Below are 15,299 nucleotides of genomic sequence, written 5' to 3'. Positions count from 1 at the left end.
TCCTCATTAATCTGAATAAACACACATAAATCTTAATAGTTGAGAGAAGCCTCCAACATGAAAAAGGCAAAAATGAGCTCACTAAATTATCTTAGAAGAAACATTGACTCTGTGGTAGGCAATAAGTATACTATCCCTCAGAATAAGAAAAGATGTCACATCTGTAATAATAATTGAAATACTATAAGAAAAGCTCAAAAAGAAAAAGGAAGATGCTCATGGAATTAACAAATATGATCACTTAAACTGAGATGGGATAGAGAGCAAGAGTTGGCCCACTGTTTCTGTAAAAAGTCACATAATAAATATTCCAACCTCATAGGACTTCAGAGTCTGACCTCTGCCTCTGTAGCACTGCTTAAACCAGTAGCATCATTGCTAGACTTGCCTGTGCCATTGTATGTTGATACCTAATCAAAATTATTAATTAATAAATAAAAGATTACAGCACAAAACTGAGAAATCACCCCGAATAAAAGGTGAGAGATGGAAAGTAGGAAAGAAAAGCCAAAGAACAAATCCAGGAAGTTCAAAATCTAGAATTCCAGAGAGAACAAAGAAAATGTCAAGAGATAATTTTTTAAAAATACAATAAATTTTTATAGAATTGAAGGACATAACCCTCTAGATTTAAAAGGTCCACTGAGTCCCTAGCAATGAATGAAGAAAAGGACAAAAAACAAAGTACATTCTAGTGTAATCTTCTTATACCTGGCAAAAGAAAGTACTATAAAATCTTCCAGAAAAATATAATACAGTATATTTTACTAAAGAATAACGGTAGTTATGAGAGGACAAAGATCCTGAAGGAAAATGGTTTCTAACCCATAATCATATGTATAGTGTCTATCCCTCAGTAATTGTTATGGCTTGTATCTAGATCCCCCCCCCTCCCACCAAGCCTTATGCTGTCATAGGTGGGGCTTTTTGGAGGTGGCAGGATCTAGAGTATGTGATGCTGGGATCAAGGAAGTGATGCTGGGGTTGATTCATGGTGTGATGCCAGGAATAAGGCTACCATACCCTATGTGTGAGTGCCACCTGCTCCAAGGATAGAAAACCTGGATAGATTATAAGGGAAAGAGAAAGAGAGTCTCTGCTCATTGCTGCTGCTTCTTCATACTTTGCTGCTCTGCTGCATTCTACCTGCCATGAATTGCTTTTGCCCGTGATTCCCCTCTGCCATGCCATGCTGCCTTGGAGCCAGCCAACTATGAACTGAAACCTCTACAAACTGTGAGCTACAATAAACCTTTCCTCCTTAACTTTGAGTGTTGAGTATTTTGTCTCAACAACAAAAAAAGTAATTAAGATAGTAATAGTGAATTGACAAAATTCAAACGACATTTTAATTTTAGATATTTTCTTTCTTAGGAATCTATTAGTGGAAGTGGATCCAATTGAGTTATAAAATAAACACACAAAGACATGGGTTCCAGAAAATAGAGATTCCCGTACTGAAGAACAGTGCAAGGGATTTACTAAGCCAAGAGATATGATTAGATATGGGAGTAGAAAAGTAAAGAGCTGCAGGAGGAAAAGATTACCTGGATATCTGCAGTATTTGGAAAACTCAGACATTTGATAAATCTATCAAAATGCTAGAAGTACTAGCACCAGGTACAGACAAAACTATACAAATGTAAAAGAGAAAAGGAAGAGAGAAAATGGGGGAAATTTTTAGCATCAAGGAAATGTAAAAATTCAATGAAGACGAAAACATGATGATTTAGTATACCACCTGATCCACAAGCATCAGTGTTCACATAGTCCTTATAAGTTGCACGATGTCAATCATTCAATACTGTACATGTGAACCAGAGAGAATACATAGTACTAAATCTGTCGACATAATAGAAAGACATTAAAGTATCAATGAACATTTGCCCAGCCTATTTGCCCATCCGTTGGAAACTGGATAAAGAAGATGTGGTTTTTCTATAAAATGGAATATTACTCAGCCATAAAGAATGAGAAAATAGATTCATTCATAGGAAAATGAATACATATTGAAGATATACTCCTAAGTGAAATAAATAAGTCACACATGTGTAAATACCGAATAGTTTCCCTGGTGTGAATAATCTGCAATAAAACATAAGATCCTAATAAGATTACTGTCATTTAGAAATGAGAAGAAAGGAGCTAAAGGTGTAGGGAAGGTGGGATGGGTAGGGGAAGGGTAATAAGGGAAAAGAAAAAAATGTGAGATAATGAAAAGATGAAAATAAAGTGTTTGTAGATGGGGAGGGGAGGAGGGGGTGAAGGGAGGGCAGGGGTAAGGGGAAAAAATGAGAATCAAGACTTGTCATGTAGAGGTACAAGATCCCAACAATGAATGTAACTGTACTGTATCCCTAAAATGCATCAAGAAACTCAATTAAAGCTGAAAAAAATAAATAAATAAAATAGCAATGAAATTCAGATAGCATAAGAAATAAATGCCAGCCAAAATAAAGTACTGCCTCGGAAAAGAATAACTGATAAAGAAGTAGTAAAAAAGGAGCAAGAGTAGATGTTTTCAATACAACCCTTTTCTATGATTTTTAAATTATGTGCATAAAATCTAGTTTTCTGTGATCCCTTGGTATTTTATTTAATATTGCCTATTAAATTTCAAGTACTCTGAGAAAGGCAGTACAATAAGTTAGCAAAGTTAGAAATTTAGGTAACTGAAAGGAGTCAATTTCAATTGGCATCTGAAAGAGGGCAATTTTTTAAGACCAAGTCCATAACTGTGGGTTTGGTATTAATTCTAGGTAGTTGGGGGTCATACTTGTTTCTAAACTCTACATTTGATCCATTAATGAATCCCCTATTAGTATAAATACATATTTCCCTTCAAGCTCTAACATCCATATTACTCAAAAGTTCTTCAAGTCTTAAGTTATTACCAGGAGTGAGTAGTTACACCAAAACACATTTGGACTACATGTCCTGCCTAAATTAATGGATGGACATTTATGATTAACATCTATGCTATTAAAACTGAGTCTGGAATTGTAAGACACCCAGTTAATATCCACAGAGTTGGAAAATTGATTGGTGTGGGAGAACAACTCATACTTTTAGTGTCATATGTGAAGTGCAGAATGTACAGAAAAAAAAATTGCTTGATTTCTTTCTTTTTAGTTGTGATCAATAAAACCAGGAAAACAGATTACCTCTATGGGAAAAGAGTCGTATGAGCTAGTGCCTACTTGCACTCTATTGTCAAGTCCTCAGGAAGGGATTTTCTTACTATGCTATCAAACTGTAACTACCCTTATCCTTGTTATTTTTCTTCGTAGTATCTATCACTAGTGGACATCTTAGTGTGTAACTATGGTGTTTATTTTTACTATCTCATCAACAGGAAAGCAAGTTTTTTGATGGCAAGTATTTGTCTTACTCATTATTGCAGCCCTAGCACCAGTAACAGTATAAGATCTTAAGACACATTCATTGAACAATAAAATGAATTTTCAATCTAGTATGCAAATAAGTTTTATTTTTGTTGAGGACTCCTAACATTTCCTTCCAGGAACTAAGTCAATTTGTGCTTGAATCACAATTTTGCCACATGGGGGCTCTGCTGTTAGACACAAAATTCTCTCAAGCATTCCCTCCTACTATTCTTTTAATTAGATTTTTATTATAATGAAAATGTTTCTATCTATGTTAACATTCTGAATAATAAAATGGCAAATTTAAATGACATGGTGGAGGATCCCAAATAGAGAACAGAAACCACAAATTGAGAACCAAAACCAATGAAACATTACACAATGAGAATTTCAGAACAAAAAAGAAAAGAAAATGTCCACAATTTTAAGGAAACGTTTCAATCAGGGAATGGCCACAGTCCTCAAATATTAACAATACAGTCCAGCTTACATTTTAGAAAAATATATTTACTCATAGGTTCCTATCCTCTCTAATTCACATTACAAACTGAGGCCGGTTTTCTTGTCTCCTAGATGTTTAACAACTTAAGTATGCACTTTAAATTTTTTTAAAAAATCTTGGTTCAGAAACAAAAAACAGAACTAACCTACTTTATTATTAAGAAATCAGGACTTCTATTATTTTTCTGACCTGGTGAATTGGAAATTTAATTCTTAATGCTGAAATATTTGCCAGGAAGTCAAACATTAAACTCTACTAGCACAGGTAGTTGAAAGTATAACATGTAATGAATTAAATGAACAATACAATTTTTTTCTTAAATTAGAATGCTGTAAGACAAATATAACTAAATATTTGTAATGATACAATTTTTAAAAACATTAATTTTACATTCAAAGCACAGCCATCTATGCAAAGTAGAAGATCAAATATTAAGGTAGAAATTTGGCTAAGAGGATTTTAGTTTAAAACTCCTTTGTTCTGCTGTAAGAAAGCTGAAAATTTTGAGAAAAAAATATATAAATTTTACAATGTGACATGGATGCCAAATGTTTCTTCATGGAATTTGTTCTAAATGAAAAGCTAGAAAACTGATTTTTCTCTCTATAAACAACTACAAATGAATTTTGATTGCTGTTCTGTTGACAGGAATTTGTTGAGAAATTGTTAAAAAAATATCTTAATATCAATAGACAAATTAACATAATTTAGCAAGAAACAGTATTACATAATTACTTTTGCTGAATAAGCAAAAAACAGAAACAGTAGAAAGTGAAAAATAGAAATTCTGCTAATATATTAAGCCAACACTGATTCATATCATATTATTATTAATTGTTATTTCTAAACTCTACATTTGATCCATTAATGAACCTCCTATTAGTATAAACATAAATACATATTTCCCTTCAAGCTCTAACATCCCTGTTACTCAAAAGTTCTTCAAGTCTTATTACCATGAGTGAGCAGTTACTCCAAAATACATTTGCACTACATATCCTGCCTAAATTAATGAATGGACATTTATGCTTAACATTATGCTATCAAAACTGACTCTTTGCAAGTTAAATAAGATAGTGAAGAAACAACCAAGTGCAGAGCAAACTGTAGTCCAAATAATCTTGTAATTCTCACAAATCAATGGCATTAAAAAAATAAGAGACCTCAGAGACCCAAACATCAAACTTTAAAGATTCATTATTAATTTTATTAAATATAATAACACTACATGGTCTACTTAAAACATTTTTATTGTTCAGAAACACATACTGGTGCTGAGATTTCCTTTGAAAACACTAAAAATATGTGCATGGATGTGGGAAATAATGTGAAGTTATATGAGACAAAATCAGCAAAATATCGGTACTTGTTATACTATTAGCTCTACTTTTGTGTAGCTCTTTAAATTTCCACTGTAAAAAGGCAAGCATTTCCATTAAAGTCATGCAGTCTTTTCATATTCAGAAGTCTGTCAGTCAGGTTGCACTTTAGGAGTTTGTTAGATTTCCCTAGTCTCAAATTTACCTTAAGTCTACCTCTTCAGGGTATGATATTGAGGAACGCAATAAAACTGAGGATATAGATTAATGCTGCTGTATAAATGTATCTTCAGGTGAGGGAGATGTGTTAGATAATCTTCTAAAGACTCATTCATTTGATATTTCCTCTCTCCAGAAAGACAATGAGAGACCATTTTAATGTTTATGACTTGGAATAGTCTTCATGCATTTATCTAAATCAGAGATGTTCAATTATAACCATATGTGACCAGACAAGGTTTTTAATGGAGCCCTTGAAGCAAGCAGATGGAAAACAAATATATTTCAGAGACGTGTTAATGCTCTGATGAAGACCAAAATGTAATTATAAACATAGAAATACATGAGTATTATAACCAATAAAAAGTGGGGAATTCTACATGCCATTCTGACAATCCTATTTTATGATATGGTCACAAACATTAAATTGTTTATAATATCTACATCAAATATATTTGTTGGTGAAAGCAACAAGTTAGGACAAAGAATGACAATGGTATATGCTATTTAATAGTCATCACATTAAAATTTTACTAGACAGAGATCATACTAAAAGTATCTTAATAATACTAGTAAATTTTGACATTCCCTTGGCCATATAGAAAATCCAGGTAGACTTACAGGGAAATTAATTTTTTCATAGGTACTCTGACTTCAGAAATATTTTATAATACTTTATTGTCTACAATGCACTTACATATAAATTATGGGAAATATTCACAAAGATTCACAGATTGTTTTGTGAGTTCCATTTTGCAGATGACCACACTGAGACCTTGAGAAGTTTGGATAGAATCAGTTTTAAGTTCCAAACAGCAGCTGACATATGCAATAAACAGCATATGTTGTGATTTAAATTATTCTAGAAAGATATTTTGGTTTGACCAAACTTATTTTCTAGAATTCTTATTCCAAATTTTCCAATATGTAGTAATTACAACATTGTTCAGTTTCACTTTTGATCAAACTTTTTGGCTCCACTGCCTTCTAATACCACATGCAAAGATGTTAACCCCATCTGGGCGAATTGAACAGCAACATATGTTACACTGTATAACACTTGATTTTATTAATTACTTCATCACTTTCTGTTCAAAAATAATAGTTTTTAAACATTTTAAACTTATAGTGCTTTGAGGCCTAATATCAAAAAGATGTTTTTTAAAAAAAATAAAATCTCATAAAATTCAACAAAAGTGAGAGCCAAATCCAAATTTAATTCAGTATGTTAAACTTTTGATCCTACTTCCAAAACTTGACCCATGAAAACAGCCAATGGCTTTATAATCTTTCAAGTTGTTGAGCCCATAGAATGAGGAGTGGTATTTAATCTTTCTCTTTATCTTATACCTCTGTTGCTAATTCATTAGAAAAGTCCTGTTTTTACGAAAATATATCCAGAAACTAATCAATTCTCATTGCTTTCACTGCCACACCAGTAGTAAGTACTCCGAGAATGGATACAACTGTCTTTTTCCGGGATCTACCCTTGCCCCTTTTGAGTCAACATAAACAGAAGCAGCAAGAGTGACTATCTTAGACGATTTGGGATGCTGTAATGAAAATACCATATGCTTGGTGGTTTAAAAACAAATATTTATGTCTCACAGTTCTAGAGGCTGGAAACTTCAAAATCAAGGTGACAGTAAATTGCTCGTTAAGTGAGGGCCTGACTTCTAGCATGTAGTCATTTGCCTTCTGCTGTATTCCCATGTGGCCAAGGGCTGGGGGCGGGGGGATTGGGGCCAATCTCTTCCAAGGCTCTTCTTATCCTTAAGAGCCCACAAATTTCATTTTGAGGGTTCCAGCTTCAGGACCTCATTACCTTACAAAGGTTCTATCTCTAAATACCATCACACTAGAGATTGGGTTGAAATATATTAATTTTGGAGGGATAAAACATTCAGTACAAACCTGTGTCTTTTAATGAACATCTTCATTATATCTTAGCTCTATACTAAATCTCAAATTGCCTCCCCATTTCCTCCACAATAAAAACCAATATTTTAGCAATGACACAAAAAGCCCTTCATAACCCAGTGTAAACCAATCTGACTTTAATTCCAATTACTCAACCACTTGCTCTCACAGGTCTAGACCCACTGCCCCACCTTGATGGTACCTGAATACATGATGTGCTTCTGTCTTAGAGCTTTGCGTTTGCCACTCCCCCTTCTGTATATATTTAAGTTTGTGTGCATATTTAAGTCTAACAAGCTTATCTCCTTAGAGGGTTGGCTCAAGCCATCCTCTTAATGGCCCTAACCATTCCATGCAAAGTTGCACCTACATCACTTCTTATACTTCCAATATTCTTTATACGTTTCTATTTTCCATGGCTTATACTACCTATGAATAAACTATGTTTATTTTTAAATTGTCTGACTTACTCCTTTAGAGTTAAGTTTCATAAGAGTGCAGACCTTTTTGTTTCATTTTTTGTACACAGATCTATTCTGAGTATTCAAGTCTAATATATTAATGGAAATTTAGGGTACATATATTTAAATAAATGAAATATATGATGCCAGATGTTCTGAAGACACTAGTACATTCTATTTCAATTCACTTTTCTAACTTTATATGTGACAATTTAATTTCAGGTTGGATTGAAATTTGGCATTATGTACTAAGATTTGATTTATTTATCCAATTTAAATAAAATACGTTTAGCATTTGAAGTACTATACATACAATAAAACAAGTGTTCCGATAGATGACACTATGTTTTAATAGTGTATAAATCACTAAGGTCCTAGATTCATTGGGGAAATTTAACCTGTCAGGTAGTTTATGGTTAGTTCTGTATGAGGTGTTAAGCACAAAAAAGTTGCAAATATATAATGGGTAATTTTGCCTCTGTTGAGAGGCAAGTCAGAAATAATCAGCTGCTATAGTCAACAAGTAAAAGGAGGATAAACTTTAAAAAGTAGACCAGAAATTATTAAAGACTTTTAGAACATTTTTTCTCTTTTTCTCTTGACTGACTACTTCAGGCCTTTGGAAAAATTTCTGTAGTAGTGTGTACTGTGACCTAGAATCATGTTACTATACTTTTCGTTTTCTGAACTACAGAAGCTTCATGGATAATCTCATGCCTGTTTAAGAGCTTGTGCCAAAGTAGAGGCCACACAGTGCTAGAGGCCAACCTAATTCAAGAATGGCTACTGATTACCACTGAGAGAGATCAATGGTCAATATTAAGAGGTGTTGTCAATTATAAGAGCCAAAGGGCAACTGTGAAGTCAGAACTTCAGAGAAAGACAAGATCAGGATCCAAGGTACCTAAAAAATGGGTGAAAACTAAGGGCAAGCTGTGTAATAAGGTAATATTATTTACCATAAATAGCTGAAGATTTGTCCCAGGAAGAGCAAAGTCAGTGATATGCTTTAGGTCTAAAATGTCCTCCCGAAATCTCGTGTATAAGGAAGGTGGTGGGATCATTGGTCACTGTACTCAGCAAGGGGGATTCCATGGATGAGTTCAGAAGCTGAGTGTGCTGTTTGTTAGGAAGTAGGGGCTGGTTAGAGGTGGGTCACTGGGTCTCAGGCTCCTTTCTGTTCTGTCTGCTTCCTGGCTGCTGTGGGTTGAACAGTTTTCCTCCACCAGGCCCTTCCACCGTGCTGTTTCTGGGGTGGAGCCAGCCAACCACAGACTGAACCCATGAGTTAAAATGAACCTCGCCTTTAAGTTATGGATGTCGAGTATTCTGTCCCAGTGGCAAGAAAGTGACTAATTCAGTGAGAAAATTACTTCTTAGAGGCAACTCTGTACTACGTCATGAGGAAAAAGCCACAACAGATAATCAGTACAAAGTCTGTGGGTCCTCCCATCATCCTACAGGGCCCTTCTCCAGCGTTACACAAGACACATAGCCCAGCATCTACTTCCTACTGAGAAGCAGGGAGAGGGAAGAAGAAAAACAGAGCCTTTCGAGCAATGAGAATATGAGGGAAAAGTTATAAATAAGATTTCCTGTAGTCTTTTTTGATAGATGCAGTGTGAAGTACCACTTGGGATGTTAATGATAAAGGCTCCGTGTTAACATTCTCTACTATGCCAAAAAGAATATTTAAAAGTATATTTACTGTTCTTATGAAATTTATGGTTTAACTCCAAAGACAAGAGATGTTGTCTCCATAAATAGTGAAGATCATCTGCTAATCTTGTAAGTTTTACCACTTTCTAGTTTCTTGCTTTTCACACACATCCTTGAAGAGTATTTTCCAAAATTGTTTTGAATCACACTGGTAGAGGAAATCTGCCAGGCTCATTCACATGTAGAAAAGGTTAACACCACATAAGCAAAGAGGAATCCTCCACACTGGTAGAGGAAATCTGCCAGGCTCATTCACATGTAGAAAAGGTTAACACCACATAAGCAGTTTGCACTACATCTGTTATATTTGTGACCACCTATAAAATAAATTTATTTAATAAACATATTAAATGACGTGGCAAGTACAATTGCAAGTGTTAGGAAAAGTAGAAAACATGTATTTGACTTCGTTGCACTCACATCTCAGCATAACTGTGCATACCCTCTCTTCCTATTGGAAGACATTTTTAATCATTCCTTTGCATTGAGCTTTTGGGGGTGCTTTGTTTGTCTCACTTTGTTTTGTACATAGGGTTTCATTATATAGTTCAAGCTGGCCTTGAATTCACAATGTAGCAGGCAATGCTGGACTCAAACTTTTGATGATCCTCTTGCTTCAGCCTCCCAAGCACTCGGATTATAGGAGTGTAACATTACATCCAGCATGCAATAAGCTTCTTAAACTTACTTGCCCATCAAAAACTTGATAAAACACCCTCTTTGAGCCTCCTGATTCAGAATCTTGGAAGACTGATTGGGAAATCTGTTTTTAATGTTATCCATGTGCTTTTGGTGCACTTAAAATATTGATAATTTGGAGGGAAGTGTTGGCCTATTAGTAGCATACTACACGAGGAATTGGCAATTTTCATTGGTTTATATCTGTAGAACCCTGTTGGAATAACTAATATTTACCAAGCTTCTCATCCTTGGAGAATATGAAAGTGCTTCCTAATTGGCACTTAGCCAAGTCACCTAATATAAACAAAGTACATTTTTTAAAGAATGGCATTTATTTGTAACCAAATACCTGTCTCTAGCAGACAGATGTTACCATGTGCTGTTTTGTGGTAGAAAATGTTTAAACATTAATTATTACTATGGTCAATGGAATCAAAAGATCCATTTAAAGATAAGTGTGAGATGATGGAGGTATAGTATAGGAAGCTTCCCCATAAAAGGCAAAATTCTGTGAACAAACCTCAGAAATCCATTATGTACAATGTAAACATCTACCAAAATAGGTTTTTGTGAGCTTATAACTGTCAATATAGTTAATGTTCAAAAGTAAACAACATGCAATACTAGGAAATGCCATAAGGTTGATATATTTCAAATAGTTAACATAACCTTATTATGTGCTGCACCATGTTCTAGCACAGATATTAATTACAATGACTTAATTCTCAAAACATGTCTGTGTGTATGTCTTTTTATCATGCCCATTTTGCAGATGAGAAAACTGATGTATAGAGAAGAAAAACAACTTGTTTAAGGTTACATTGCTGGTAAATTGTAGCCAAAATGATAATCTTATCCACAAAAATCTGGACTCTTAATCAGATGACTAAGCAGTTCCTCCTCAGTTTTTGTAATGCTTTGTTAGGAGCCTTACACAAAAGTAATTTCTGCTGTTCTTTCTAGGAAACAAATAGTTGATTTTAGCCTTTAGTCTTGTTTTCATTTGATTCATTTTTTTTAATTAAGATAACGGTGTTGTTGAACAGGATTATCTGGTTAGTAAATCAACAATAAAGCCCAGATGGTTCTGAATCCCAGTTCTACCAGTTTTTTTTGTTATATGGCATTGAACAAATGACCTCTTCAAGTCTCTTTCTTTGACTTTCAAATGAAGTTATAATGGGACCTATAACATACCATTGTTTAGAAATAAAAACAAGATGGGCCACTTAAAGAACTTAGAAACTACTCAATAAATATTAGTGTAAGAAATAGCAGTGTCATGAAGAAACTATGAACCAAATGATCTCTTGACTCTTATACTAGCATAAAAATGGTTTATTTTTCTTCTTACAAAAAAGAGCAACTCAAATAGCCAACATAATCTGTGGAAAAACCAGAAAGGCTATGGGGCCTACTAGTTCTGTGTTACTAGTCAAAAAGTATGTGCTCCAGCATTCTGAGGCACCTTGCATAATATAATCACTGTGACTCCAAGAGGGCCAAGGGGCATGCAGTTAGTGCTCCTCTGCAAAAAGCTCAATGATTCATTTTATAAATTTCAGTTCAAGGCTTACACCGAGGTTAGGAAAAATTGACATTCAGTCTATGAACTTAATGCTAAAAAGAGTAAGCTTCAGAAAAACTCCGGGCAGTGCACATGTTTAGCAATTAAGTGGAAACAGACAATAAAGACATTGCCAAATTGTAAAACAAGACCTGAAAATCGCAGAAAGCATTGCTACTTATTGATTATGGTGACCATTCAGTTCCTATTGAGCCACCCCAAAGAATCATTCATTTTCCAGCAGAGTCTGCTCATTTGCAAGATAAAAGAGAGACATTTCTGCACATGCCCATAATGTTCTTCACCACTGGGGGCAGCTTTACATAAGACTGCATTCACTGAAACCAAAGCAACAGTCCCGGCAGCTTTCAGAATGACAGTCTGCAGAAGTGAGCTGAGCGTGTGTGCGGTGAGGGGCTCTCCTGCCTTCTGGGCTCCGATGCAGCTCTGTGGCTGAACTGGGTGCTTACGGCGGGAACTGCTGGGCTATGGAATACAGATGTGGCAACTCAGGTAGCCCCACATTGCCTGAAGGAATACATCATGCATTCTGATAAGAAGGAATTGTAGAAACCAGTTTTTTTTAACCTCTTCCCTCAGAAAAAAAAAACTGTAAAGATGCAAAACCGTAACATCCATGAAGATCCTATTACCTAGGAAGATTTTGGTGTTTTGCTGTGATTGCAGTGTTGGGATTTATTTGTTCTTGGAGTGTTCTGCGTGGCTGGTAAAGAATAATGTTCCAAAATCGGTCCATCTCCCAAGGGGTCCAATTTTTCTTCCTGGGTGTCAGCGAGCCCTGACTCACTACAGTGCAGCTGACAGGGGCTGTCATGCAAGTGGCCCCTAAGCCAAAGCAAAAGACCTAAGGACGACCTTTGAACAATACAAAGGATGGGTATGTTTTGTCATTTTTCTTCTTTCCTTCTTAAAAAAAAATCTTCTAGTCTGTGTAATAATTCTACCTTAATTATTTTAGAGATTATCTCGCTCTGCTCTAAGACTATAAATTCAATTGCTTGGTGGACAGGTTTCCTTGTCTAACTATTTAAAAAAATACTAAAGACAGTCTCCTTAAATTACAAAGAGATATTTGATGTTAAATGTTCTTATCTATATATAAATTTCTGAAAATGAAAATATATGCCTATTTTTGCTTGATTTAAAAAAATGAATTCTTTTTGGGGGGATAACTTTTCTAAGTTGTTTTTATTTCCAGGTTTCAATGTAATTAGGCTACTGAGCGGATCAGCTGTAGCGCTGGTTATAGCCCCCACTGTCTTACTGACAATGCTTTCTTCTGCCGAACGAGGATGCCCTAAGGGCTGTAGGTGTGAAGGCAAAATGGTATATTGTGAATCTCAGAAATTACAAGAGATACCCTCAAGTATATCTGCTGGTTGCTTAGGTTTGTCCCTTCGCTATAACAGCCTTCAAAAACTTAAGTATAATCAATTTAAAGGGCTCAACCAGCTCACCTGGCTATACCTTGACCATAACCATATCAGCAGTATTGATGAGAATGCTTTTAATGGAATACGCAGACTCAAAGAGTTGATTCTGAGTTCCAACAGAATCTCCTATTTTCTTAACAATACCTTCAGACCTGTGACCAATTTACGGAACTTGGATCTGTCCTATAATCAGCTGCATTCTCTTGGATCTGAACAGTTTCGGGGCTTGCGGAAGCTGCTCAGTTTACATTTACGGTCCAACTCCCTGAGAACCATCCCTGTGCGAATATTCCAAGACTGCCGCAATCTGGAACTTTTGGATCTGGGATATAACAGGATCCGAAGTTTAGCCAGGAATGTCTTTGCTGGAATGATCAGACTCAAAGAACTTCACCTGGAGCACAATCAATTTTCCAAGCTCAACCTAGCCCTTTTTCCAAGGTTGGTGAGCCTTCAGAACCTTTACTTGCAATGGAATAAAATCAGTGTCATAGGACAGACCATGTCCTGGACCTGGAGCTCATTACAGAGGCTTGATCTATCAGGCAATGAGATCGAAGCTTTCAGTGGACCTAGTGTTTTTCAGTGTGTCCCGAATCTGCAGCGCCTCAACCTGGATTCCAACAAGCTCACATTTATTGGTCAAGAGATTTTGGATTCTTGGATATCCCTCAATGACATCAGTCTTGCTGGGAATATATGGGAATGCAGCAGAAATATTTGTTCCCTGGTGAACTGGCTCAAAAGTTTTAAAGGTCTGAGGGAGAATACAATTATCTGTGCCAGTCCCAAAGAGCTGCAAGGAGTCAATGTGATCGATGCAGTGAAGAACTACAGCATCTGTGGCAAAAGTACCACGGAGAGGTTTGATCTGGCCAGGGCTCTCCCCAAACCGACATTTAAACCCAAGCTCCCCAGGCCCAAGCATGAGAGCAAACCCCCTCTGCCCCCCACCGTGGGAGCTACAGAGCCCAGCCCAGAGACCGATGCCGACACGGAGCACATCTCTTTCCATAAAATCATCGCGGGGAGCGTGGCCCTTTTCCTGTCCGTGCTTGTCATCCTGCTAGTTATCTACGTGTCATGGAAGCGGTACCCTGCAAGCATGAAACAGCTGCAGCAGCGCTCCCTCATGCGAAGGCACAGGAAAAAGAAAAGGCAGTCACTAAAGCAAATGACTCCCAGCACCCAGGAATTTTATGTAGATTATAAACCCACCAACACAGAGACCAGCGAGATGCTGCTGAACGGGACCGGACCCTGCACCTATAACAAATCAGGCTCCAGGGAGTGTGAGGTATGAACCCTTGTGATAAAAAGCTCTCTTAAAAGCTGGGAAATAAGTGGTGCTTTATTGAACTCTGGTGACTATAAATGGGACACGGTGCCCCCCTCCTCCCCTCTCCCTCTCAGTCTTACTGTGCTGGCAAGGTCTTTTCCCTGTCCATTTGAGTGCATTCATAATACTGGTCATTTTCCTCCTGCACATAATCAACCCATTGAAATTTAAATACCACAATCAATGTGAAGTGTGAACTCTGGTTTAATATAATGCCTATTGTATAAGACCCTTTATTGATTCTATTAACATCACATTTGTTTTAAGATAAAACTTCTCCCATAAGTAATCCCCCACATCCGCTGTTATTCTCCTTCCAAGAGGACCAAATCTACAGCTCTATGTGGTTTGTAGCTCATTTGTAAATCAAAGAAAATGACCAAATGATCCCAAGTACTTGGAGCTTGAACTGATTCTAGGAGATGACTTGATTAGGGGTACATTTTAGAGACAGCATTAAAACAATGCCTAACTTAAAAAGAAAATTGCAGGAAACTATCAAAAGGTGGTGCTGGACGAATGCAACACCTTGGGCAGTTTCCAGAGGTGTCTGAATTACATCAAGGCAAGCACAGGGGAAGATCATGGAAGGGTTAAAAAACTGCAATGGACAGCTGCAAAATGTGAGGAGAGGCACAAAGTTTTAGACTGGAAGACTTATCTCTGAAACCCACCCCTGTGAAATCACACTGCCAATTTGTTCTAGCCTGTGTATTTCCTAAATATATTGAT

At 36.2% G+C, this 15,299-nt stretch overlaps 2 protein-coding genes across 4 annotated transcripts in view; one reads left to right on the top strand and one right to left on the bottom strand.

The window, feature by feature from the left end:
- The window catches only part of Ctnna3 (catenin alpha 3), a 1,561,788-nt gene that overhangs the window by 880,723 nt on the left and 665,766 nt on the right, over positions 1 to 15,299 (bottom strand). The window lies entirely within an intron of this gene.
- Lrrtm3 (leucine rich repeat transmembrane neuronal 3) overlaps positions 12,137 to 15,299 on the top strand; it is a 167,461-nt gene continuing 164,298 nt past the window's right edge. Inside the window, exons 1-2 of the mRNA XM_010605527.2 lie at positions 12,137 to 12,672; positions 12,994 to 14,525. Coding sequence (XP_010603829.1) covers positions 12,669 to 12,672; positions 12,994 to 14,525 — 1,536 coding nt within the window. The 5' untranslated portion in view covers positions 12,137 to 12,668. The remainder of the gene's footprint in view (positions 12,673 to 12,993; positions 14,526 to 15,299) is intronic.

The sequence above is a fragment of the Fukomys damarensis genome, unplaced genomic scaffold, assembly GCF_012274545.1.
Source record: "Fukomys damarensis isolate Sample0158 unplaced genomic scaffold, DMR_v1.0_HiC HiC_scaffold_20, whole genome shotgun sequence".
Taxonomy (NCBI): domain Eukaryota; kingdom Metazoa; phylum Chordata; class Mammalia; order Rodentia; family Bathyergidae; genus Fukomys; species Fukomys damarensis.
Note: the sequence above shows the minus strand (reverse complement) of the source record. Positions and strands in the feature narration are given on the sequence as shown.